At 33.4% G+C, this 27,292-nt stretch overlaps 6 protein-coding genes across 6 annotated transcripts; all 6 read left to right on the top strand.

Annotated features, from left to right (window-relative positions):
- The first annotated feature begins 1,407 nt into the window (after nucleotides 1-1,407).
- LOC114168495 (UMP-CMP kinase) lies at nucleotides 1,408-5,094 on the top strand. The gene is made up of 9 exons (XM_028053335.1): nucleotides 1,408-1,650; nucleotides 1,738-1,809; nucleotides 2,007-2,061; nucleotides 2,790-2,907; nucleotides 3,124-3,280; nucleotides 3,604-3,684; nucleotides 3,759-3,866; nucleotides 4,277-4,342; nucleotides 4,633-5,094. The coding sequence occupies exons 1-9, from the start codon at nucleotides 1,600-1,602 to the stop codon at nucleotides 4,645-4,647; spliced, it is 723 nt and encodes a 240-aa protein (XP_027909136.1). The 5' UTR covers nucleotides 1,408-1,599; the 3' UTR covers nucleotides 4,648-5,094.
- A 536-nt stretch (nucleotides 5,095-5,630) lies between these two features.
- On the top strand, nucleotides 5,631-7,435 carry LOC114168905 (pentatricopeptide repeat-containing protein At4g25270, chloroplastic). Its single transcript, XM_028053878.1, has one exon. The coding sequence runs from the start codon at nucleotides 5,802-5,804 to the stop codon at nucleotides 7,380-7,382; it is 1,581 nt and encodes a 526-aa protein (XP_027909679.1). The 5' UTR covers nucleotides 5,631-5,801; the 3' UTR covers nucleotides 7,383-7,435.
- A 1,489-nt stretch (nucleotides 7,436-8,924) lies between these two features.
- LOC114168958 (probable pectinesterase/pectinesterase inhibitor 33) lies at nucleotides 8,925-11,224 on the top strand. Its single transcript, XM_028053959.1, has 2 exons — nucleotides 8,925-9,903; nucleotides 10,402-11,224. Exons 1-2 carry the CDS (start codon nucleotides 9,000-9,002, stop codon nucleotides 11,094-11,096), a joined length of 1,599 nt encoding a protein of 532 aa, XP_027909760.1. The 5' UTR covers nucleotides 8,925-8,999; the 3' UTR covers nucleotides 11,097-11,224.
- A 2,848-nt stretch (nucleotides 11,225-14,072) lies between these two features.
- On the top strand, nucleotides 14,073-17,692 carry LOC114169937 (endoglucanase 8-like). The gene is made up of 7 exons (XM_028055340.1): nucleotides 14,073-14,183; nucleotides 15,049-15,292; nucleotides 15,979-16,386; nucleotides 16,466-16,558; nucleotides 16,644-16,799; nucleotides 16,900-17,005; nucleotides 17,089-17,692. The coding sequence occupies exons 2-7, from the start codon at nucleotides 15,089-15,091 to the stop codon at nucleotides 17,580-17,582; spliced, it is 1,461 nt and encodes a 486-aa protein (XP_027911141.1). The 5' UTR covers nucleotides 14,073-14,183; nucleotides 15,049-15,088; the 3' UTR covers nucleotides 17,583-17,692.
- A 3,605-nt stretch (nucleotides 17,693-21,297) lies between these two features.
- Nucleotides 21,298-22,155, top strand: LOC114168640 (21 kDa protein-like). The gene has a single exon (XM_028053524.1). It carries the CDS (start codon nucleotides 21,355-21,357, stop codon nucleotides 21,961-21,963), a length of 609 nt encoding a protein of 202 aa, XP_027909325.1. The 5' UTR covers nucleotides 21,298-21,354; the 3' UTR covers nucleotides 21,964-22,155.
- A 3,603-nt stretch (nucleotides 22,156-25,758) lies between these two features.
- On the top strand, nucleotides 25,759-26,846 carry LOC114169038 (21 kDa protein-like). Its single transcript, XM_028054053.1, has one exon. It carries the CDS (start codon nucleotides 25,872-25,874, stop codon nucleotides 26,508-26,510), a length of 639 nt encoding a protein of 212 aa, XP_027909854.1. The 5' UTR covers nucleotides 25,759-25,871; the 3' UTR covers nucleotides 26,511-26,846.
- Nucleotides 26,847-27,292: the final 446 nt, after the last annotated feature.

Raw genomic sequence — 27,292 nt, 5'->3', positions numbered from 1 at the left:
CTTTTGTCCTAAATCTTGAGTTGCCGTACTCACAAAACGGATCATTGAGCAAAGTTGTATTGCAATGTGAGAATAATTTTTTGGACTAAATTTACCTTGTACAAGGCAAAAATTTAAGCTAGAATTTTAAAGTGGGTATGGATTAGATAATTTAATAGAATAATTCATTTATTTGAAGAATTTGAAATTCTTTAACGAAAAATGACATGTTTAGACGAAGAAATTAAAATAAAATTGAAATTGAACAATTTTAAGAAGGTACTTTAAATAACAAAATAGTAAAATTTGAAATTCCTCAGAAAAGAATGAAATTTAATTTTTTCTAAGTTGTAGAATTGTTCATTAGTTAAAACAAAAAAAGTCCACACGTCCAAAAAGTTGACTCATATCGACCTTCACTTGAGTCGAAAGTCGAATTGAGTCGAGCCAGACAAAAGGTCAAGACGAGTGAGTTTGGACCAAAGGTTCGAACGAGTTGGCATAGGTCGAAGGTCAAGTCAACTCAACTCGGGTTGAAAGTTGTGCTGGGTCGCTTTAGACCCTAGGTCGGCCCATGCCCCAGGATGAGCCAAGTCAACCCTGGGTGAAAGCCTTAGGCGAAGGTCGATCGAAGTCGCTTGGATTACAAATCAAGTTGAGTCGGTCTGGACCAAAGCTTAAGTTGAGTGTGTTTGGATCAAATGTCGAACCGAATCAGCCCAAATCGAAAGTCGAGCGAAATTGTCTCGGACCAAAAGTCAAATTGAGTTGCCTGGGTCGAAAGTCAAGCCGAGTTGGATCGGGCCCAGTTTGAGCCGAGTCAACTCGAATCCTAGGTTGAACCACGTTGGTCCGGTCCTAGGTCAAGCTGTGACAGCCCGTGTCGCATGTTAAGTTGAGTCAGTCTGGACTGAAGGTCGAGCCAAGTCAGTCCAAGTTGAAGGTCGAACCGAGTCGTCATAGACTGAAGGCTTAGACCAATCTACTCTAGTCGAATATTGAGTCGAGTAAACTCAGGTTAAATCAATTTGAATCGATCAAGGTCACATAAGTTCAAATCCACCGAGGTCAAATCAGTTCGAATAGGCCCAAGTGAACCATCTTAGGTCGAATTGATTTAAGTCGACTTAAACCAAATGTCAAGACACGTAGTTCCGAATTGAAGATCGAGTTAAGTTAACTTAAAATAAAAATTAAATAGTTTTATAAAAAAAAATAAAAAATAAAATATTTCAATTATTTCAACTAAACTAATTATTTAAAAAATAAGAGAATTTAATTAATAAATATTATAATTTTTAAAAATTGTTGACATCCTCGTAGAAGGATAAAGTTAAATAATGTTAAATGAAATGTGGAAATTTTGATACCATATATCGTTGTAGATTATTATTAAAAAATAATATTAGGAGAGAAGTTAATTAAAAAGAAGGAAAACGAGAGGGGAGGGGAGGGAAAGCGGTGTAGTGTCCATTCCCATGTGATATGAGTTGTGCCCCCTCTGCCCTGCATCAAGCACGCACCCTAACACAACCGTAACTTTCAAACTCAAAGCATCGTTTAAGAAACCCTCGTCTCACACTCACTCAATAATACACAAATTCAAAATCAGAAACTCCAATGTGGAAACGCGCAACCAAATCATCCCTTCTTCTTCTTCCTCCGCTGCTGGTAATCATATATTCATATTCTCACATTCTCACACTCACTTACTTTCTTTGGATTTGGATTTGATTTCGATGTTACTCTCCACTCCAGCAACTTCCTAAACACAATGCTTCGCTTTCTCAAAGATTCACCACTGGATTTCCCTTCCACTCGCCCTTCCAGGTATTTAATCGACACCTCTTCCACTGCGATGCTCTCAAACTGCTCTTAAATTTATCATCTCTTCTACTTTTAGGGTTCATTGTCTTTTCTTTTACACACACACATTACAGGCAACAGTTCTGCCATCAGCAATTTCCTCTAACTCTTTTTTCTTCTCTCTCTCTCTCTCTCTCTCTATATGTAACATCACTGTGCAGGAGAGGGGTGGGATTTCTCCCAAACAAGTAGCTCCGGTTATAACTTTTGTTTTAGGTAATCATACATTTATTAAATTTGATAAGTCTCATGTTGTACGGTTTTATGGAATCTCAACACTCAGATATAGAAGTTTAGTTTATGCATGTTGATTGTGTAACTGAATTTTGTTATCAATGAATCAAGGATATTGGAAAGTATAATCACGGATGGTAAGTATTGGAACTGAGGCATTTCGGATGTTTGGACGTCTAATTTGTCTCTATTATTCTGAAAAGCTTATTAATGGTCCAAAGTAAGTGGAAGTCACGCAGACAAATTTCGTAAAAAAATTGAAATTGGTTTAACTAATTGCCTGATCGATTGTTTCCGTGACCTAGCTAGATATTGCCCATCTTGAAGCTTGAAAGAAAAATGTATTTACCTAAACGACTCTGTCAACTATAGAATACGTGAATCTGAACCTTAAAAACACCACTTATACTTCGATAGAATATATATATATATATATATATATATATATATATATATATATATATATATATAGTTCTGCCGGAAATTGCATACTATTATTTGGCAGAAAGGATAGATTATGGAGATCAAGCTGATGACAGTTGCCAAGTTGAGAATCTAAACTATTGTTTTATATTCGTTTTTCTAATGTTATGAACCTGAGTAAAATTTTTTGGGCTCTATTGCTTTCGTAAACTGATATAATGTATTTAAAGAAATGCATCAAGTTATTAATGATGCTTTGCATTTTTACTTTTTGGGGTTTGCCTCAGGAGGTCCTGGTAGTGGAAAAGGTACACAATGTGCAAAAATTGTTGAAACCTTTGGATTTAAGCATCTGAGTGCTGGAGACCTTTTGAGAAGGGAGATGAGTTCTGATAGTGAATATGGGTGATGCTGTCTTATCCTAATTTTGTTTTTGTTTTTTTTGGTGCATATTTGGGATCTTAACATTACAAACTCCAAAATAGCTATGATTCTGAATACAATGAGTGAAGGAAATTGATTTCTGATAGGGAATATGGGTGATGTTTTATCCTAATTTTGTTTTTGTTTTTGTTTTGTTGGCGCGTCTTTGGGATTTTTACATTAAAAACACCAAAACAGCTCGATGATTCTGAATACAATTAAGGATGGAAAAATTGTTCCATCAGAAGTTACTGTCAAGTTGATTCTAAGAGAGATGAAATCTAGTGACAACCAGAAGTTTCTTATTGATGGTTTCCCTAGAAGCGAGGAGAACCGTATAGCTTTTGAACAAATTGTAAGTATGACTTTTAACCTTACTTCTCTTCAATTTGAGCTGAAGGAAGTTCAGTACCCCCTCCTTCCACCTCTTCTTTCTAATGATAAATTGATATAATATTGAGCTATTTCTGCACCAATTCCTGTATATCTATGCATTTAATTTACTATAAATTTGTCTCATATTGTGTGCATTGAATATGTTTTCAACTGCAATATCTATGGATGAACAAAGTAAATTGTCATGGTATGTTTTCGAGGGTATTAGAACAAAATAGTGATCACATTTAAATTCATTTGTGTATTCTTTTTGACTAAATAAACAAACTCTTCATTATGCAGATTGGATCAGAACCACGGTTCGTACTTTTCTTTGATTGCCCTGAAGAAGAGATGGTGAAACGTGTGCTGGGCCGAAATGAGGTTCCCATAAAATACGTGGATATTTAACTTCAGCAGCTTATTACAAACTGCTGCCTTACATTTTTTTATTGCAGGGTCGAATTGATGACAACATAGATACAATGAGGAATCGTCTTAAAGTGTTCGAGGCTTTAAATCGTCCTGTTATTGATTATTATGCTAAGAACGGAAAACTTTACAGGGTAACTATATTTAGTTTCAATGCTCAATTGGATCTAGGAGAACTGGCCTTCTTTAGAGACTTGCACCATGACAACTTACACACAAGAATTGAATTGGTTTCTGTTTACCATTTTTAGAGGTCTTGTATTTACTTACTTTCAAAGTGTGATACTATTTCTTCTGGGTGGGAAATTTCACATTATAGTCTTTTGTGGGTTTTTCTTGAATGATGATTGGCCTTGGGATTGACTTGATGATTATATAATTTATATAAGGATAGTATTTACGAGCAATTGAAATTATTTGAAAGAAAAATCAGCTTCTGGTCAAAGTATTTTATGCTTTCTTGCTTGACGCACTGTTTTACTTTTCAACTTCACGTTGTACGCTGCATGATTATATCCTAATTATATGACAAACTACTCTGCAGATCAATGCAGTGGGAACAGTGGATGAAATATTTGAGCAAGTTCGGCCAGTTTTTGAGGCTTGTGAGGTATATATTTACTTACTATTTCTGTAACGTTAGGAAGCATTATGCTCGTACACAATTGCCTCTTTATATTCAATTGCTTACTAACAGTTCTTTATTGGTATGTTGTGTTTTGTTAATCATGACTTTATTTATTTCAGTTTGAACTTTTTAACTAGGAGAAATCTAAAACACCATATTTGTTGTGTAGATGTAATTTTAATTTTAATGTCGACCTTGGCTTATCTCTATCTGGATTGAAATAATGTGTTTTGTGTTTTAATAGCTCTAATGACTTGTATGACTCTATGCAGCACGAGGCTAAATGAAAGCTGTTTGATTTGGCCGAGAGCAAGTTGACCAAATTTTGGATTTAGTGAGAAACCAACATTGTTAGCAGTTCATTACAGGACCTGTCCTAATGTCTGGCGGCTTGTCTTTTGGGACTTGGTAGCTCTAAACCCATCCCCTGAAGTATTTCAAATTGATATTTACATGTCCACCATTCCCAGGAGATGGTTCTTGTTGCCTTTTTTATTTCCTCCTTATACCTAACGGGCAATAAACAGCTTATGCGTTATGCCCTCGAGAGAAAGGCATACGGGTGGTGCAAAACTGTCTCTAACAACATAGGAATTGCTTAGGAAGTGCAGATTATGCGATTTAGTACCCTACGTTTGTAACAATAAATTGAATTGTATATGTCCGTCCAGATCCTGACTTCATCATCTCACACTCGCAGCAAGTTTGAAATAAACGAATTATATTAATAATCATCGAGTATAAAAAAATTAAATCATCAAAATGGTCCTTAAATGTCAGTAAAATATATGAATAGACACTAAATTGATGAATGCTTAATATTTTAAATACTATTCTTTTCTAGACTGTTTAGGGATAATAACTGAGGGATTGATATATATAATATACATCAATCATTTTTGATAAATACCGATTTCAAGTGAAGAAATCAATCATTTTTGATATGCTATAATCTCCTCCATTAATTTAAGTAACGATCCTTCTGGTAATGAGACGAAATTCGTTGTTACTACGCTTCTTAGGTCTAGAAACCTTGTCAAATTGCTGCGGTAATCATAAAATCAAACGATGTTATTTGTGTCTCGTGGAAATTTCATTATATTCTTATTCATGTAATTTGATCTTAATTCTAGAAGAGAAGGAACTAAATCCTGTAGGGGGAGATTAATCTCTATTTTAATGACATTCTTTAGCGTATTGGGTTGGTTACTTGACAAGATATGTATACTTCCCGTCTAACAGTTCGTGACACTACTCTTTATCTTCTAATTCGTAATTATTATGAACCATAAACATGATAACAAGTCTCCAATTCTACGAATGCGATTAGAATAGAGATAGAGATGAATATCCTCCACAGATGAAAGTTCCTTACTTTCTAGAATTACATATATTGTGATTATGATGTCCGTATGCCCAATTTGTGATCCAAGAATTTAGAATGATAGGCATGCTAGTAAGGTTCCCTCCAAATGCCATGAGCTTGTGCTCCCAGAAAAAGAATAAGAACAAAAATAGCAACGAAAACAAAACTTGGAAAGAGAGACGTTTGGAAGGCAAAGAAAGAAGAAGCGTTCTTCGTTACCCAAAACCCAAATCAACCCCACTCCTTATCCATCGCCGTCCTCCTCCCCAAACCCAATTGGAAGCACTTGAACAAGTCATCACAAACCTTGAAGACTCTATCGAGAAGGGAATCAGAATCGACCCTGAAATATATGCCTCTTTATTAGAAATCTGCTATCGTTTGCAAGCCATTCGTCCCGGTATCAGACTCCACCGCCTTATCCCAACATCCCTGTTGCGTAGAAATTTTGGCATCTCTTCCAAGCTTCTTAGGTTGTATGCGGCGTGTGGGTATGTGGACGATGCACACGAGCTGTTTGATCAAATGTATAATAGGGACACGTCTGCATTTCCCTGGAATTCGCTCATCTCAGGGTATGCCCAAAGGGGCCTCTACGACGAAGCCATTGCGCTCTACTTCCAAATGGTGGAAGAGGGTGTCGAACCTGACTTGTTCACCTTCCCGAGGGTTCTCAAAGTTTGCGCTGGAATTGGGTCTGTTCGAGTGGGGGAAGAAGTGCATCGCCATCTGGTTCGTGCTGGATTTGCCACTGATGGGTTTGTGCTTAATGCACTTGTTGACATGTATTCGAAGTGCGGTGACATTGTAAAGGCCCGAAAGATCTTCGACAAGATGCCTCATAGAGACCTCATTTCGTGGAATTCCATGCTCACTGCTTATGTTCATCATGGCCTTGAGGGTGGCGCAGTGAACATTTTCCGCCAAATGATTTTGGAAGGGTGTGAACCTGATTCTGTTAGCATATCCACCATTCTTACAGGTGTGTCTTCGCTATGTCTAGGCGTCCAAATTCATGGATGGGTGATTCGGCGAGGACTTGATTGGAACCTGTCCATTGCTAATTCCTTGATGGTGATGTACTCAAGTCATGGTAGGTTAGAAAAGGCATGTTGGATATTCAATCTAATGCCAGAGAGGGATGTTGTTTCGTGGAATTCTATAATATCTGCACATTGCAAACGCCGAGAAGCCCTTGCCTTTTTGGAGCAAATGGAGGAAGCTGGTGCTGAGCCTGATAAAATAACGTTTGTTTCAACATTATCAGCCTGTGCCCACTTAGTCTTGGTGAAGGAGGGAGAGAGAGTGTTTGCTCTAATGTGTGAAAAATATAAAATAAAACCAATTATGGAACATTATGGTTGTATGGTCAACCTTTATGGAAGAGCAGGACTAATTAAAAAGGCTTATAGCATCATAGTGGATGGAATTGGCTCTGAGGCTGCTGGTCCAACTCTTTGGGGAGCTTTATTGTATGCTTGCTTTTTGCATGGAGACGCAACTATTGGGGAGATTGCTGCAAACAGGCTCTTTGATTTGGAGCCAGACAACGAGCATAACTTTGTACTTCTTATGGGGATTTATGAAAATGCAGGCAGATTAGAGGACATGGAGAGAGTTAGAATGATGATGGTTGACAGAGGATTGGATTATTAGGCACCTGTACATTCTAGTCATATCTTTTTCTCTGGTCACCGGAAATGTTTGATGCTTGATTCATTCAGTTTCCACTTTGTCTCACAAAATGTGATTACAGTAGACATTCTTTGATGTATACAGCATCAGCTTATAATATGCTTGATCAAATTTCAACTTGGCTTTGTCTTCCTCCCCAGCGTCATATACCAGAAAATGTATTACTTTTCACCTGTGCAACTTCACACCACAATAATTACTGGGTTGAGTACCTTGGCGGCTAGAACAAGAGATTAAAAAAAGAGTTCTACCATTCGTAGAAGTTGATTTTGTCATGCCTTTCTCGATTGTATTGTCTGGACTTAATGATTTCCAACACCACAAATAGGAAATTCTTTGACATTTTATGTTTTGAAGCAAGGAATTGAGTAAGACATCCTTAAACGTAACATCGTACAAAAGTCTGTTCATCAACCAACACTCCATCCAATAAATTGATCCTTGCAGCAACTTGCACATGCTGCAGCCAAGGACAAGTAAAATAATGATATTGGTTGACTACGGCATTACGTGCATACATACTACTGAAATTGATATTTAATCAGCCTCTGCACCATCCTTCTTGGGGTGAAAACGGAGACCCTAAATTTATGGGCAAGTAGTTTTGCAGTCAATTGATATTGTCAAAGTAAAAAAAAAAAAAAAAAAACTGAAGTCTGAATCGGTACCTGTGGCCTCAGTTTGAGATATTCCATGCTACCCTCAACTCTTCCGTACGCCAAATAAGTAATCCTGCCACCATTTAAGCAACTTTTTTATTTTATTTTTTCTGTGTACAACTACAACGCCATCATTCACAAATAATCTCTTTCTTTTCTTATGCTTTGATTTGAAGCCAAGTACCTGTTACCCCTTTTTTAACAGTGAGGCTTAAGAAAGCATACAAACAGCGCAGCACAGAATGGTTTGGAGTATTGTGGGGACTTCGCAAACAAACATTTTGTCAACGCGGCGTATGCACTTTTAGCTCCCTTTAGAGCCAAATAAACATATATTTTGGTGTGAGAAAATTATTTTTTGATTATTAAATTGTAATAATTTTCTCTTATAACAAGAGGTATATTTTTTGAATGTTTTTTTATTTTTTTAATTTTTATATTTCAAAATCACTTAAAAAATATCACCTCATATTATAAGAGAAAATTGTTAAAATTTAATATTCTAGATTCTAATTTTTTTTTCTTATGCGTGAGGCCGAAGATATTGTTGCAAGACATTCAACTCCCTGGAATAGTGCGCAATAACTTTTAATTGGTTCTTTCCACACAAATCATCCAATGAGTAGCAATTCCACTAAGCCCATAAGCAATTCCTTAAACCGTGAAACATGGGATGCCACATGCCACGTGCTCGCTCCGTAACACTCTCTAAATGCACGTGATTCCGTATCCATCAAGAAAATCAAGATCGCGTCGCGTCTACTGTAACATCAAACATATAAAAAAATAAAAGAAAGGGTCGGCACTGCGCACATGATTAAGAAACTCCCACTCTAAGCTACTACGAGGGTGCATGGAAGACAGCGATATATAACTGCCGGGCACCCGAAACAAGAAAAGAGAAAAAAACAGCACCAAAATGACAATGATGCGAAAGACATTGTTGATGACACTGTTATTAGTTTCCTCAGCTTTCTCAACAGCCACATCAACGAGGAGACATTCCAACAGCAACATAGATTGGTGGTGCAGCCAAACCCCGTACCCAGAGCCATGCAAATACTACATGCAACAGAGCCATTACCATCACAGACTCAAACTCAAACACAAATCCGAATTCCGTGAAATTCTCATTCACTTGGCGCTGGAGAGAGCAGTGATCATGAGAAAGAAAGCACGTGACTTGGGGCACAACGGGATCACCAGGAAGGAAAAATCAGTGTTCCGTGATTGTCTGAAGCTCTACGATAACACCGTGTTCCATCTCAACCGTACCCTCCAAGGCCTTCACGAGAAGAGAAGCTGTTCACCGTTTGATGCGCAAACGTGGCTCAGCACAGCTCGCACAAACATCGAAACGTGTCAGCACGGGGCACTGGAACTTGGGGTTCAAGATTTCGTGGCTCCCACCGAGAGATGCAATGTAACCGAGATTATAAGCAATGGGTTGTTCGTGAACTGGGCTTTCCTGAAGTACGAAGCGGTTCATTATACGGAAGATGCAGAGGCTGAATTTCCAAGCTGGTTTTCCGTGCACGAGAGGAAGCTGTTGCAGTCTTCTTCCATAAGGGCTCATCTGGTGGTGGCCAAAGATGGTTCGGGGCATTTCAAGAGTGTGCAAGCTGCTATCAATGCCGCTGCAAGGAGAAGGACAAAGAGCAGATTCATTATTCACGTCAAGAGAGGGGTTTACAGAGAGAATATTGAGATTGACAAGACCAATGACAACATTATGCTGTTCGGTGATGGCATGAGAAACACCATTATTACAAGTGGAAGAAGCGTTAATGCCGGCTACACCACCTATAGCTCCGCAACAGCAGGTCACTGTTCTTCACCTCAACTACTGTTTCATCTTTTTCTCTCCTTTTATTCACTGTTTCCTTCTCCTTTTTTCTTCTCCTGTGATCGATTTCATTGTTTCTTGAATTCTGTTTGAGTCTAAGTTTGAAATTAAGTCTCCCATCGGAGTTAAACAGCATATAGAATACCCATGAACCCATTCTAGGTTTAGGGTTGGAAGTAGTTTCAATCTATAATCAGATATTATTTTTGTGAAGTATGAATTCTTTGTGCTTTGTTAATGAATAATAAGAACATGTTGAATACTGGAACTTGTATGTGAAGGTAAAATGATGACTTGAAATAAACATTTTGTCCAGAGAGAGTGAGTGATGCGTGTACCTTTAGCCAAGTATTGCGCATAATGACATGAAGAAATGCTTGCGATTTAAGCAAAATGTATATAGATTGATTGAGCTTTTATTAACAGTGTACCACTTTTTGCAATTAACGAAACTGAAATTGTTATAAAATTTCAGGAGTTGATGGTCTTCACTTCATTGCAAGAGACATTACCTTCAGAAACACGGCGGGTCCGCTGAAGGGTCAAGCGGTGGCGCTCCGATCAGCCTCTGATCTGTCTGTGTTCTATCGGTGTTCCATAGAAGGGTATCAAGACACGCTCATGGTCCACGCCCAGCGACAATTCTACAGAGGATGTTACATCTACGGCACAGTTGACTTCATATTCGGAAATGCCGCTGTTGTTTTTCAGAACTGTGTCATTCTTGTAAGAAGGCCCTTAAATGGACAGGCAAACATGATCACAGCCCAAGGCCGAGACGACCCGTTTCAGAACACTGGGTTTTCGATCCATAACTCTCAGATCAGGGCTGCCCCAGATCTCAGGCCCGTTATTGGCAGGTTCAACACCTTCTTGGGCCGCCCATGGCAACGTTACTCCAGAGTTGTGGTGATGAAATCATTCTTGGACAGCATGGTGAACCCAATGGGCTGGTCTCCATGGGATGATTCTAATTTCGCTTTGAATACTCTGTATTATGGAGAGTACATGAACTTTGGGCCCGGTTCATCCACCAGAAACAGGGTACGATGGCCCGGTTTTCACAGCATAACTAGCCCAACTGAGGCATCGCGGTTCACAGTTGCTAACCTTCTCGCTGGGCGCACATGGTTGCCTGCCACTGGTGTGCCATTCACTTCTGGCCTTTGATCTTCTTCATCATACTCCATTGGTTGGAATTAAGTTATGTTGTAGTTTGTGTCTACAAACAACACAATATTCTTTTGTACATTCCAAAGACAAAAAACAATAAATTATAAATAAATAATACACGCATGATCGTGTAAAAGTCTCTTACATTGTCATTCAGACACAATTTCGCTCTCTTTTTTTCTTTTAGACAAATCATTCCAAATTTTTTTTTTACTTTTTTGTTGTTTTGGTATAGTCACCGATGAAATTAGTATTTTAATTTTTTTAATAAATTTTAAAATTTTAAAATTAGTGGTCATCAAAATACATATATTTTGATGACAAAGTGGTAAAAAAAAACAAACTCAAAAGACTAATTTAGTTAGAAAGTTTATATCTAGTTTAAACATGTAAAATAAACTTGTAATTGAGAAATAAATTTACAATTTGGTTTAAACATTGATAACTTAAAGATCCGATTCTATACGTAATTTTATATCTGTTTGTCGTTCTAAACATTTACTCTTCATACAAATTTTGGGTAAAATGGACTAAAGGATAGGTATTTTTATATTAAGTTTCATATACCTTATATCTCTAAATAATTAAGATTAATGCATTTATGGTGCGAATATTGAAATCATGTTGAAGATACTAGTTGAAACACATGTGTTACCCACACGCGTGTCTACTATTTCTTTAGTAAAAATTTATTAAACTATAAAATATTTTTTGTAAAAAATAATTATAAAATTAAATATTGTTTATAAATTTTTATTATTAACGTATGAGATAATATTTATAATATAAGAATAGAGATAGTAATAAGGCGGGACGTGAATAAATTTCACTGTCTCATATCCATCTTCAGAAAATAAATGTTCGTTCTTATCATATATATATATATATATATATATATATATATATATATTAAATTACTTAATAAATTATAAGTATTTTAGAAATTTAAACGAGAATGTGAATAAGGGTAGAGATAGGTATGTATATATTCATTGTTGTCTCTATACCCAATTGAAAAGATTGGGTATTACCCATGCCTATATTCATACCCAGTCAATAAGGGAATTCGATGTTAAAAAGTAGATAAATTTATTTTTCATCTTATTTAAAAGTAAGTAAAATATGTAAGAAACTGAGAGAAAAACAAAAAAATAAAAGGGAATATTTTTTTGAAAAAAAATCCATTGTGTAAAAAGAAATAAAAAGTAACGACACTTCAAAATCACTAAACCTAATGCGGTGTTAGACTCATGTCGATTTAGTCTTTATTTGATACCTTTTTAATTTTTAGTCTTATGTTGGTATAAGGCTAAAGAGGTTGGGTGACGTTAATGTTAGTGTAATATTATAAGATTCAATGTTGATTGGGAAGTTGGCGACCATAAGTTTGACACGGTTCCTCAAACGATTTTTGTTTTTTTTTTTACTTTATTTTCTATATATTTTAAAAAATATATATTTATATATTATTACTTTATTTATTTTAATTTAGTTTGAAAAGCTTTTTTAAAATTTAAAAACTGCGTTTTCCCTCTCTATTATAATTTCTTATACTTCTTTATTTAGTTTCTCTCTCTCTTGTGCCTCCATCTCTTTATCTTATCTTATTTCTATCTCATTTTTTACCATCAATTCCTTATTATTTTCAAAATAAAATTACACTACGACAAAATTGAAGACTTAAGGAACATTTTGGATCGAACAATTTCTTCTTTTGAGTATGTTCATTTTATACCTTCTTTTTTCGAAGCAATATATTTTCTTTTGTATGTGGCTTTTCTACGCTCTAGACATATCTCTATCTGTTAGAGATCATAAAATCATGCTCTAATTGTTGATCAAACTCTTCTTTGTTTAGATAGAGCTATTTTAGGCTTTGAATTTGTGTAAGTGAATAGAAAGATTGAGTCTACTCTAAAGTAAGAGAAGCTAATCATGTAAAAGTTATTAGTTTTCTTAAGATGTTGAGTCTTGCTTTTAAGATTTAATTTGGGGTACTCATAATTTTATCTTTTTGTAAATAGGTGAGAGGTGACAAATTTATATTAGAAAAATGATGGTAAAGAGTAAAAGAATTGATTCTTGTTTTAAGAAGACTTGTGATGAATATGAAAAAAATGCATCTACATCATCTAAAATTAAGAAACTTTATGAGAATCCAAAAATTGAAGAAAACGAAAAATAACTTTTTAAAGTTCCTAAAGTTCTTGTTTCTACAGCTACAACTGAAAGATCTTTTTCTACAATGAAAATAACCAAGAACAGGTTGAAAAATAAGATGGAGACTGATTTTTTAGCAAGCACTATATTGAAAGGGATATTGCAACCGGCTTCAATTCTAAAGATTTCAAGTCATTCAAAGAACGTAGAAGAGCACTCTCACTAAAGGTAACTTTTGTTTTTTTTTAAATATATTAATGTTAATGATAAACTTTATGTTACTCTTTTATATATATATATATATATATATATTATCATCTTTTATATATATTATTATCATATTGTTTGAATTCTATTGTCATAAGTGCTTGTTTTGAATAGAGAAAATGATGTAAAAAATATTTTTTTTAATTAAAAAAAATAATTTATATATAACAAATATAATTTGACCTCCCTACAATTTTTGTTCAAGTTCCGCCACAGGAAGTTAGGCACAATACCAATTGGAAGGATAATTTTAATATTAATTAAGTGAATAAATTTTCAAAAAAGTTTTTAATGTTAATTAAGTGAATAAATCCTCAAAAAAGTTTTTAATGTTAATTAAATGAATAAATTCTCAAAAAAGTTTTTAATGTTAATTAAATGAATAAATCCTCATAAATGTTTTTATTGTTAATTAATTGAATAAATCCTCATAAATGTTTTTAATGTTAATTAAGTAAATAAATCCTCATAAATGCTTTTAATGTTAATTAAGTGAATAAATACTTAGAATAGTGATGATGAAATGATGAAAATGTAGAGTCTGTTTTCTCGGTTGAATTTTTTGTGCTGTTATCTGTTGAGCATTAAAAACATTGCTTCAATTCTAAAGATTTCAAGTCATTCAACGAGCGTAGTAGAGAAGTACTCTCACTAAAGGTAACTTTTTTTTTTAATATATTATTGTTAATGATAAACTTTATGTTACTCTTTTATATATATTATTATCATCTTTTATATCTATTATTATCATATTGTTTAAATTCTATTGTCATAAGTGCTTGTTTTGAATAGAGAGAATGATGTAAGAAAATGATTTTTTTTTAATTAAAAAAAATTTATATATAACAAATATAATTTGACCTTCTTACAATTTTTGTTCAAATTCCACGGGAAGTTAGGAACAATACCAATTGGAAGGATAATTTTAATATTAATTAAGTCAATAAATTTTCAAAAAAGTTTTTAATGTTAATTAAGTGAATAAATCCTCAAAAAAGTTTTTAATGTTAATTAAATGAATAAATCCTCAAAAAAATTTTAAATGTTAATTAAATGAATAAATCCTCATAAATGTTTTTAATGTTAATTAAGTAAATAAATCCTCATAAATGTTTTTAATGTTAATTAAGTGAATAAATCCTTAGAATAGTTATGATGAATGATGAAAATGTAGAATCTATTTTCTTTGTTGAATTTTGTGTGCCCTTATTTCCTGAATATTAAAAAATATTGTTTTAATACTTTAAAGATAATTTTAATATATTTTTAAATTTTTAAATTAATGATCATCTATATATTTTAAAAACACTGCAGAGAAACAACAGAGAACAACTAGTAAAGAATTCAAATTCTGTAATAATAATGGAAAAACATTTAAAGTGTAATAATGGAATGAATGGGGTTACGTAGTTTAACAATAATTGAGGACTTAATGCGGGGTTATTTGTTTTTTTAATATTTCTTTTTGGGCTTGTATATACAATTATTTATAGTGTTATAGAGGTGAATGGTGCACTTACAGAGCAGAATAGAGCAGCTGCAATTGGAAAAAGAGCGTAGTCATGTTGAAAGTGTCATGTATAGTAAGAATGATAATGGTGGCGATGATGATGATGACAGTTACAAGAGCAGATTCAATAAACTATGGAGAAGCATTACGAAAGAGCATTTTATTCTTCGAAGGTCAGAGATCTGGCAAGTTGCCACCTTCCCAACGCATGAAATGGCGTAAAGATTCGGCACTTTTTGATGGCTCGGATATTCACGTAACCATTTCACTTTTTCTTTTTAAAAATATATCTACTTTATATTTTTATATTCGTTGTTTAAGTAATCAATAACTAAATATATATTAGAGACTATTTATAAAAAATATACATAAATTGAAAATAAATTTATGCTACTAAATAACTCAAATAAAAATATTGATTACTTTCCTTTTAGATTCATGAATGTTCCAAATTTTCGTATGAATGGAAAAGAAATATATTATATTTTTTAATGTGCTAAAATTTAAAGAATGCATTGTGTATGTCAAAGTACGAATATGAATATGATGAAAATATTGAATTATCAATCTATCATTCAATACCCGAAAGTCTTTACTTAATTTTGTGGATTTGTTAAATTTTCCCAATTTATCAAATATTGAAAGCTTTATCATAATTTTTTTTTTAAAAAAGTCAGTCCACAAGCTCATGAACCAAAACTTATGTGTGACGGACCAAACTTATCAGTCTATATTTTTAACGCCTAACTCATATTTTGCGGGCCAAGTGTGGAGTGGGGTCTAAATGGGTTGAACCAACCCACATTGCCACCTTTACATTCTTTTATTTTGTATAATGAATTATATCTAAACGAAAGTATTCATGAATATTATGGTAGTTAAACATGGTTTTGGTAATTGAGAAATGCATATGTTTTATTCTATAAATTGGATGGGCATCAGATAGACATGGTGGGTGGATATTATGATGCTGGTGACAATGTGAAATTTCATTTTCCAATGGCATTCACAACGACTGTGCTAGCCTGGAGTGTGGTAGAATTTGGAGATTTGATGGGTTCGGAGCGGGAGCATGCGTTGGATGCAATCAAGTGGGGAACTGATTATTTCATGAAGGCCACAAAAATTCCTGATTTGGTTGTGGCACAAGTGGGCAATCCATATGGCGACCATGACTGTTGGGAGAGACCAGAAGACATGGACACTCCTCGAACCTCGTACTATATCACTAAAGAGAAACCAGGTTCAGAACTCGCTGCTGAGATTGCGGCTGCACTTGCAGCATCTTCAATCGCATTTAGGACAACCGATGCTTCCTATTCCAACATTCTTCTCAAGAGAGCTATCAGGGTATTATTATTATTTCAATTTTACACTTACTAACATACTCACCTACTGTAATTAGTTAACACTAATGTCTTTTTCTTAGGTGTTTGATTTTGCAAACAAATATCGTGGTTCTTATAACAATAGCGTCGGCGAAGCAGTATGCCCCTTCTATTGTGATTTTAACGGCTACATGGTATGTGTTAGTTTTTCACTCTCATGTCGTATTCATAATTATTTCAACAAAAAAAAAACAAATTCAATTATCATGAAAAAATCAGGATGAATTGGTTTGGGGAGCAGCATGGTTGTATAAAGCCACGAAAAGAGCTCGTTATTGGGATTTTGTAAAATCAAACATGCAAGCGGCAAACGTTAGTCCTTTCGAATTTGGATGGGATGGCAAAGCGGCTGGCATAAATGTGCTTGTTTCCGAGGCTAGTTGTCTTTCATATTTTTTTGGCCTAGTAAATTCATGAAACTTTTGATTCAGTTGATTATGATTTTTTTTTAAAAAAATCTTTGGAATATGGGCAGTGGGTGATGAATGATTCGAGCAGTGCAAACCTTTTCATTCCTAATGCAGATGCACTCATGTGTGGTTTGGTGGGTTCACCTACCAAATCATTCTACTACACTAAAGGTATGAATGGGATAACATTAAAAATGGTTGAGAGAGTAAAAAGGTTTATGATGTTGTGTTATAATATTGTTATATTTGAATAGGTGGTCTTCTATTCAGAGAGGGAGCATGTAATCTACAAAACGTAACGGCTCTGTCATTTCTCTTAATTGTTTATGCGCGCTTCATGGAAGGTGTGAAGAAAACACTAAGTTGTGGGAAAGAAGTTGTGGATTCAAAATGGTTGATAAATATCGCAAAAAGTCAAGCTGATTACATATTGGGAAAGAATCCATTAGGAATGTCATACATGGTGGGTTATGGAAGCAAATATCCTCAGAGAATTCACCATCGTGGTTCGGTGTTGCCCTCTTTGGATGCACACCCACAACACTTTGGGTGTAGAGATGGAGTTGCATACTTCAAAACAGAAAAACCCAATCCTAACGTCCTAATAGGAGCCCTTGTTGGAGGTCCAGCCTACGATGATTCCTTTCAGGATTCCCGTTACAATCCAGGCCAATCAGAACCAACCACCTACCTCAACGCTCCTTTTGTTGGTGTTTTGGCTTACTTAAATAAACCAAATATCATTTAGTTTTTGCAAAACATTACGTCAACAACTATCTATAATAAGCAACAACTGTTTGACAAGTGTACCCAATCGTTGCAAGTAGTAAAATGAAGTCTAAGTATTGTTTTTCCAAAGAATTTACATTTGTTTGTCTAATTATGATTACTTACTAATCCCAATAGTAATAAAATCATTTATTGATTCAATTCATGAGAAAACATATAAAGCTACTAAATATTAAAGTTATAAAGTGATTCGGAAAAGACTTCACCATGATTGAATTTCATGAGCCGAATTTATGCAAAAATCTACACAAGATATCTCCATCTTTCTCGATCATTCACATCATAAGCATACTAGTCTTAATTCCTTAAATAAGAATGGCCAAAAGATTAAGTCTATGCGTAACCAGACCTCTTATTTGTTCTATCTATCTCTGATTTCCAACACATTTTTCAATGATTAGATACCACCAAATAGCATAAATATTCCATCATGCAGATGAATAGTAAAGATAGAACACACGAATAACGAAAAATATTATATTGTATAGGAAAAACTACAAACAATATGAGTACATTATATCGAACCCCAATCAAATGAGACTTTAGATACTCTTATGCATCTAGAACACAAAAGTTGAATGGAACTAATTTTTAAAATGAAGGAATTTGAAGTCTTTTCACCCTAGAAGCACCTTTGCTTGTGTCTTGAGTCTTTGTCCCGTTCCAACACTAAGAACTACTTTTTTTATTAACTCTCGACATTTTAACCACTTCAGAAACTATCTTCTCATTAAGCAAGCAAATACTCTTGTTGGGTGAGAGTTGATTTTTTTTAGAATTCTCACTAAGTAGGTGTTTGGCATACTCATTGGACGAATGAATGATTGAGTGGTTGAGAGAGAAGGTCATGGTAAACAACTCTCTATTCTTCTCCAATCTTCCATTTTTTTATTTAATAATCTCAAAATAAAAAAAAATTATATCTATCTTAAGAGAAAACATAAAAATCCTACATTTTTCCATAAAAGTAATACAAAATACATGAATGAAAACAAATAATAGGTTAATTAGAAGAGTTACATTATCTTTAATCATGTAATAAAATTTTAATTTAATGATTTTAAATGCATTGAATTTATATCAAAACTCTTTAAATTCAAATATGTATTTCAATATATTTAATTAAATTGTGTGATCCAAATTAAAAAAAAAATTATTAAATACACGTAAAATTATTAAAAACCAACATTTAACTTTGGAATGTACACTCAACAAAAATTAACAAATGTATGAAATTTCCTCTTAAAATTCAGTATACATACAGTAAATATTCGCTTAAGTCCATACCGTACTCATCTAAATTTGCTTCTCGCCTAAATTCATATTTGGAAAGGGAAAATTCTCAGATAAATAACTTTATGACTTCCTTTTCAGAAAAAATCACATAAAATTCATGTGGTTGATTGACTATTGTCTAAGATGCGACAAAGGGTAAAGAACACACCCTTAACTTAATTTAAATGATCTGATGATAAATAAGGAGATTTTTTTTAACTCACTCATATGAATAACATCAAATAACAAATTGTTCCGATAACATATCTCTTATATCTTATATCTCTCATATTTTTATAATTTTTACAAATTTTTGACACTCATAATATTTAATATTGTAACCCCTTAATATTTAAATTGTAGCGTAACTCATCAAACTTTATAAATCCATATACCAATAAAATCTATATCAAACTACCAAAATTAAAACACAAACTTAAACAAATATTTACTATACTTACCTAGCAAATTTCTCTCGACGCAAATGTCCGGTATAACTAGAATAATGATTTAAATATTACAAATATTAATTTAATCGAAACTTTATTTGATTTTTTATAATATTTTATTATGATTTATATGACGTGTTATAATTGGATTGTATTGCAATCCAATCAGCTCATAAACTTGCAGAAAGCGAGGTATGCAATTGGATTGAGATAATATGCAAAATAAAATATATTTTTATATTGAAAACATCAACAACTAAATATATTATTAGTTAAAATACAATTATTTGTATTACAGTATAAGTTATGAAGTAGATTTAAAAATATTATGATACAAAAACTTAGAAAAACAAATTAATTTTTTTACAATAAAAACATCTAATGATTTTTACAATAAATTGTTAGCAGTATTTGTTAATGGAGAATTAGAAAATTGATGAAGTCTGAGAAATGCAAATTGGCAGATGGAGGGAGACAGAGGGGGCCGAGAGAAGAGTAAAATTCAAATTCTCTTTCCCATTTTCATGATTGAATTGCAGCAACCTCTCTAAACTACTTGCTTCAGATTCATTTCATATACTTTTATGGATTCAAATTTCAGAGGAATGAACCAAACTCAAATTGTTTCTTCTAATCTCCTTTCCCTTTCAAACATTACTTTCTCTTCTTAATTAAATTTCATTATACGAGGAAAGAAAAACCTAAGTTCTTGGAGCTCCATGTCGGTAAATGTAATGAGGATGGATCCTGGTAATTAATTTCACCAAAATAATGGAACCTTCTCGATTTCAATTGCAATTGTCTGCATCATCGATGTATGGACTGTATTATTAAAAATGTGACGTTCCAACGTCTTCTGAAAAAGAAAGTATGGTCATCTACCCCACATCAATTCACAAACTACAAAAATTATTTCTTCTTTTCTTCCAAAATATCTTCTGCACTCTTCCAATCATTCATTACTCATAGCCTCTCATAGTAGCAGTTATAATTTTTATAATTTAAATATGTAAAAAACTGATGAATTACCAATTAAAATATAGTTAGTTAAATTAAATAATGTTAATTCATTTTGTTAACAGGTAAATTAATTAATCTAACTTATATTTAAACTTTTAATTTAATTTTGATATCGATGTTTAGAAAGTTAATGCAATTTATTTTTTTAGTTAAAATTTTTGAAACGGATAATTTTTTTTTTATTAAAATAATATAGTTTGTCCATGATCTACTTTAAAAAAATTTAAGAAAATGGTCGATTTATATATTTTTTTTCTTCAAAAATTGAAATCAACCTGAGACTAAAAAGAAATCGGAAGATGAACTTATATTTTTAAAAGAAAACACTGAATTTAACCTAATATATATAACAGGAAGATAGAGACTATTTGGTTAGAACCAATCCATGGCTGAGGAAGAAGCAGCCACCATGATGCAGAATGTTTAGCCGCCGCCGCCACTTGTTTTGTGAGTCAACTGTACCGTACGACGTCCGACAATGTTTTTAGATCCTCGGAGAGTACTTATATATGTTTTACTACTTCTGAACTAAACGCCAGTGGGAAGGAGACAGGTACACAAATAAATAATTTGGTCTATGTTGTTAAGGACTTGATTTAATGCTGAATTTCAAAATTCCAAGTTTTTACTTCTACGTACCATGCACTAAGTGTATCCAACCTCAACTTCAACTCAAAATGAAATGTTTCACTCAGTTTAGGTTCATATTTAAAGTGACCCCACTCACATGCCACTCATTTTTAAGACTTTAAATTGACCCCACTGCTCCAAATTATTGCAGCTAGCGTGAGTAAATAAATCACGTCCCTTTTATGGTGCCTATTCTTTATAATATCCCAAATTTCTAGTTTGGTCCACGTTTTAAAAATTTTTCCTTTCTGAAAAATATCTTAGAATGAATATACATTTGAATTCTATATATAGAGGTTACTCTCGCTCCCATTTTTCTCACCCAACCAAAGTAATCATAATCCAGATACGAAAACAATGGAGGCCATATCTTCAAAACACCTTATCACGTTCCTTTTCGTGATTCTCTCTTCTAGTTTCACCGCACACAGTGCAGGTCAAAGACCGTACCAAGAAGCGAGCACAGTGTTCATCAGAACATCGTGTAGTTCAACGACATATCCAAGACTGTGCTACAGCTCCCTGGTGAAGCATGCAGACTTGATCCAAACAAATCGCGTGGTGTTGGCCGGCACGGCCTTGAACGTGACTCTTGCGTCGGCGAAATCGACATCGGCAATGATGACGGCGCTGGGGAAGAGACAGGGGCTGAAGCCGAGAGAGGTGGCGGCGATGAAGGACTGCGTGGAGGAGCTGGGTGACTCGGTGGATGAACTCAGAAGGTCCATAGACGAGATGAGTCATCTGAGAGCGTCGAACTTTGAGATGACGATGAGCGACGTGCAGACGTGGGTGAGTGCTGCTCTGACCGATGAGAGCACGTGCACCGATGGCTTCCAAGAGACTGCCACCACCGCCGGTGGCACAAATATCAAGAGCACCGTGAGAGGGCAAGTTGTGCAGGTGGCGCAATTGACCAGCAATGCATTGGCTTTGATAAATCAGCTAGCCAATTCTCATGGCTAACTCACACCACCAACCCAAATATGTGTTGCAGTTTATGTCCCCGATGTTCAACTGTTAATGTCCCTGTCGAGTTCACCCATTTCAGTTCTTTCAGTTAGGCTCTTATGTTGTTTTTTTATTTTTATTTTTTTTTGTTGTTGTTTGGATCACTTGTATAATTGTTATAAAGTGAAGTTTCTGTTGCTATTCAAAGATCTTCAAGTTACTGCCTCAAACATATTATTTGTACGAACACAGTATGAATGGACCTGATTCTGTATTTTACTGGTTCAATTTTAAACTAAAGTAGAAAATTCAACCATTATGGGAAATCACGGATATATTATATTAAAATTAGAAAAAATATTGATATATTAATTTATGCATATATATGAAAAAAAAATTGGGGGCGAAGAAGCCCCCACGTGTCTTGAAGATCCCCCACTCGTACAGTGCGATTGCATTTTCGTAAATTCTATATTCTTAGTACAGGTAATCTCTACACATAATGAAAAATACTAACAAAAAATCCAGTAAAACACACGTACAAATGAAATATATAAATTTTCGTTGAAAACTAATTAAGTATATATATAACTCCTCCTCATTGTTGTTCAATAAGAAAACCAATATAGTTCGGTGAGAGATTTATTGAAGTGGTGTGAAACTGTAAACAACATAATAAAGTAGAGTTATTTTGAAAGATATATCACTAAACGAGGTTTTTTCGTTGAGTCGGGGAGAGAAATTGTTTACATATATTTGATAATTTCTACCATTAGAGGACTTTCATACGTTTATTTTAAAATTCGAATTATGTCTCATGAGAAATACGTGGTGCGCCCTACATAGTTAAATTGATAACCAATAATGAAAAATTTCTTACAATTATTTCAGAATTTGTAATTAAGGATTCATGTGTTTTGTAGTACATAAGAACATAATGGAAATACATAACCCTAATTTAATTTAATTTAATTTATTATGGCTGACAGAGGATGATGAATATGTAATATAATTCATATTTAATCTTGTTCCATTTTTGAGTGTTGAGGAAGTCTTATAACTAACTACTTTGTAGGCATAATATAAGATAGTAAAGTTGAAGATGATTATGGGACAGGAGTTATTGATGAAGTAGGTCTTCTGATGCATTAATTTGAGGCTAGCATTGGTCGTGTCAATTCAAATTGTGGTAGATTAATCTGAGCCAAGCTTTGGCACTGTCAAGTCCATTGTCGTAGATTCATTTTGAGCCTATGATACTCGTGTCAAACTATTCGCATAGTACTAGATTCGTTTCAGCCTAACGTTGGCCGCGTGTCAATTCACGTTGTACTAGGCTAGTTTCAGCCACTAATTTTCCAAATGATATCTTCCACAATCTCTCCTTGCCATCAATAATTATTGTTTATTTTGTTGGGTGTTCGGTGTTCATGTATTCTCTCTAACAAACTTTTATTAATCTCATTCATATTTTATTTTTAAGTCTAGTCTTATGTTCAGCAATCCACCTATTTTAGTCTTATTTTTAAGAAAGCAAAATAATTCATTTTAACTGAAAAACGTAAAGTAGATATTTTTAAATTTAAGTCCTTTTATTAAGATTATTTTTATTTTTAAATTAGTGATTTAATATGCTTATGTATACTGACTAGTAATATTGTTTTTAATTTATAAATATAATTTCTATTTTATAAAGCGAATATCAACTCATGAGATTACATGTCGATACAATCTAAATTGAATTAGGTCACATCCTGAATCTATTGGACCAAAAACGAACTGAAGCCACAATTTTTTATTTGTGAAAATTTCGTGGTGACATATCAAATCAAGTATATTAACGATGATTAAAAATCCTATTAATAACGGTTTATGATATGTTGTTGGAACACATGATTTCTAATAAGGTCTTGATTTGTTGTCATATTACCATGATTATTATTATTACAATTTTAAAATTAAATATAAATAATTTTTATAATTATATTTTAAGTATTTTTAATTAAAAAATATCTAAGTTTAAAAAATGGTCGAGTAAACATTTTATATATTTAGACTAAAATATTCTAGGATTTTCTAAATAGATACAAATGATTTTTCTTTCTAATTTGGTGTTAAAGTATGTTAAGTTTCTCCTTTCTAATTATTCTTTCTTTACCTTTGTTTTGTATTATTCTTCTTGTGGTTTCCAAGGGCACATAATGAACATTCTCCAATAGGACTTCAACCACATAAGAGGAAAGAGACATGATGTAACATGATGACCATTCAAAGACTTTGCCAAGAATTAGTTGGGACATGATTGTGTTTTTCTTAGTTATTGTCAACCATGTGTTTGTGTTTACTCTAACTATTAGAGATGTAATAGGCTCATTTGCAACAATTGTACGGTTTAAGAGCCTTAATGTCTCCAATAAAAAATAAAAAACTATTACCTTAGCTTCTTTAAAATCCTTTGGACGTGAAACAATTATTGTATGACCTCTTAGTTAGTGTTCTAAAGTAGTAGGTTCACATGAATATGCTATAAATCACAATGTTTACCTATTACGAAAACATATATACTTAGATGCTAAAGTAATCCAAAAATAGTAATAAATATATCAAACTAAAAAATATTTTTTTTGACAACAACTTTTATAAAAGAAATAATTTTAACAAAAGTTAATTTTTTTTTTTATTTTTATAAAAAAATAGAAGTAAAAAGTATCGTATTAAATGCGTGTAAAATAAAAATTAGTGTCAAAATATTTGTATTTAAATTAAAATTATTGTGACTAGTACAAACATCTAACTTACTAAAACAAGAAATCTCAACCTAACTAAAATATAGGTTAAATTATACTTTTAGTCCCCATTTTCGTAGCAAAATTTGAATTTGGTCCCTCAATTATTTTTTATCTCAATCTGGTCCCTATTTTGGAAAATTTGACCCAATCAAGTCCTTTCCGTTAGTGGTGGAGTAACGGTGTTAAATGGGGTGCCACGTGTCAGCTTCTGGATTTTTTGAATTTTTTTTTTATTTTTATTTTTGATTTTTTTTTTGAATTTTTTTAAATTTTTTTAAAAAATTAAAAATTTTGCCACGTGTCAAGCAGACATCGTGCCACGTGTCACTATTTTGGAGTTGTCATTTTCTCATCCTCAATTTGGTCCCTGTATTTTATTTTTTGTCTCAATTTAGTCCCAATTTTTGTAAAAATTGTGCAATTTTGTCCCTCTCCAAATTGAAACAAAAATTATGATTGAAGTTGAATAAATAAACATTGTAGAAAATATATTTACTTTAACTCGAAAATTCTCTGCATAATTATACTAATTTTTTTATTTATCATTTAAATAAATATGTTCAAAGTTAATTTTTTAATATGCTATCAAAACTATAATTTAAAGTATTTAGCAAATTAATATTTATTAGATCTATTATTTCATTTACTTGTGAAGTGTTATAGAATTATTCATTAATGTTAAATTTTATGTTGAAAAGATATATATTTTGATAGTGATAAGATGGATCTAAAATATATACGTAAATCCAATAAATCCAAATCTCACATTACAAACTAATTTTCTAAAATTAAATTAGGTTTAAAGTTAAATTATTATCGTGTAAATAAAAAAAATCTCACGTTTTCTGGTTTAGGAAAGTGACTTCACGCGCGAGGTAGTCATTGTTTGAACTTTAAATTTTGTAGGGAAGCGGTAACCCCACTGGTTTTGAATTATTGGAGCATGAACAGAAATATCACATCCTTCTTGGATCACTCTTCATAAAAACCGAACTTCTTTACAAAATCATTCCTCTCCTTCAATATCTTCCAATCGAAAAGCGTCATAGTAAAATTACGCAAGGTAGAATTTCGAGTCCTATATATAGACCTTACATTCCTTCCCATTTTTCTTCACCCAACCAAACGAAAACAATGGAAGCCATTTCTTCTAAGCACCTTCTCACAAATCTCTTGGTGATTTTTTCTTGTAGTTTGGTCACACTCTGTGCCAACACAGGCACTGAAAGACCACATCAACAAGCTAGCACAGTGTTCATCAGAACATCTTGCAGTTCCACCACTTATCCAAGACTCTGCTATAGCTCCTTAGTGAGGCATGCAGAGTTGATCCAAACAAACCGTGTGGTTTTGACCGGCACGGCCCTTAACGTGAGTCTTGCATCGGCCAAATCCACCGCGGCGGTGATATCGACGATGGCCAAGAGGCAGGGGCTGAAGCCCAGAGAGGCTGCAGCCATGAAAGACTGCGTGGAGGTGCTGAATGACTCGGTGGATGAACTCAGAAGGTCCATTGATGGGATGAGTCATCTCAGAAGCTCCAATTTTGAGATGACCATGAGCGACGTACAGACATGGGTCAGTGCTGCTTTGACTGATGAGAACACTTGCACAGATGGATTCCAAGAGATCGCCGCCGCCGCCACCACCACCGCCACCGTTGGTGGTGGTGGCTCAAACACGAAGACCCGTGTCAGAGGACTGGTTGTGCAGGTTGCCCAATTGACCAGCAATGCCTTGGCTTTGATTAACCAACTCGCCAATCACGGTTAACTACCTTATCATCTTCAAACTCCTCCATTACATGTTTTACGACAAATTCCATTTTAGAAACCGATTAAATTTAAGGTACAAGAAGCAAATAACAGGTTGTGGTGTTGAATTTCGGTGCAATATTCAAATATGTACAAAGCAATTAGTTGAGAGATTTATGTCAGTTACAAAGTGTAAGTGCCACGTGCCAACCACTGGCTGGACTAATTCTGGTGCTGGGAATTGGGTTCTTGTAATTGTCTATTTTTTTTTTCTTTTTCTTGGTGAACTATTTGTATAATTATTATAGAGTGAAGTTCGTATGAGAATATAGAGATTTTCAATTATACGTGTTCATTGAAACTTGCAAATATTAATAGATATTGTGACAATACAACTTAGAATCCACAAAATAAAACCTCTATATATCTCATTATTGCGATCTAATTTAGGAAACAAATGCATGTGAGAGAAGATTGATATTGCAAATGCCACGATACGAATTTTTCGGTATTTGTCATTATCGTGCACAGTTTATATTTATATATCAGTTCGAAAACTTATGGTCGTGAATTAATATCGTGGAATGAAAAAGAAAATCGAAATATTAAAATAGATGACTGATTGCGGTTAACATTTAGATTTGGATTTGGATTTCTGGACTTTGTTTGGCTTTATCAACGTTTCTTTTCATGTGTTTTGTTTCCGAAAGGAAAGTTAAGGTTTAGTTATTTTTATCAATTTAATTTAGTTTTTATATTATTAAACTTCGGTTGAATATTTTAATTTTCAAAAACTCATCA

This window comes from Vigna unguiculata, chromosome 11, assembly GCF_004118075.2.
Source record: "Vigna unguiculata cultivar IT97K-499-35 chromosome 11, ASM411807v1, whole genome shotgun sequence".
Classification (NCBI taxonomy): Eukaryota; Viridiplantae; Streptophyta; class Magnoliopsida; order Fabales; family Fabaceae; genus Vigna; species Vigna unguiculata.
Note: the sequence above shows the minus strand (reverse complement) of the source record. Positions and strands in the feature narration are given on the sequence as shown.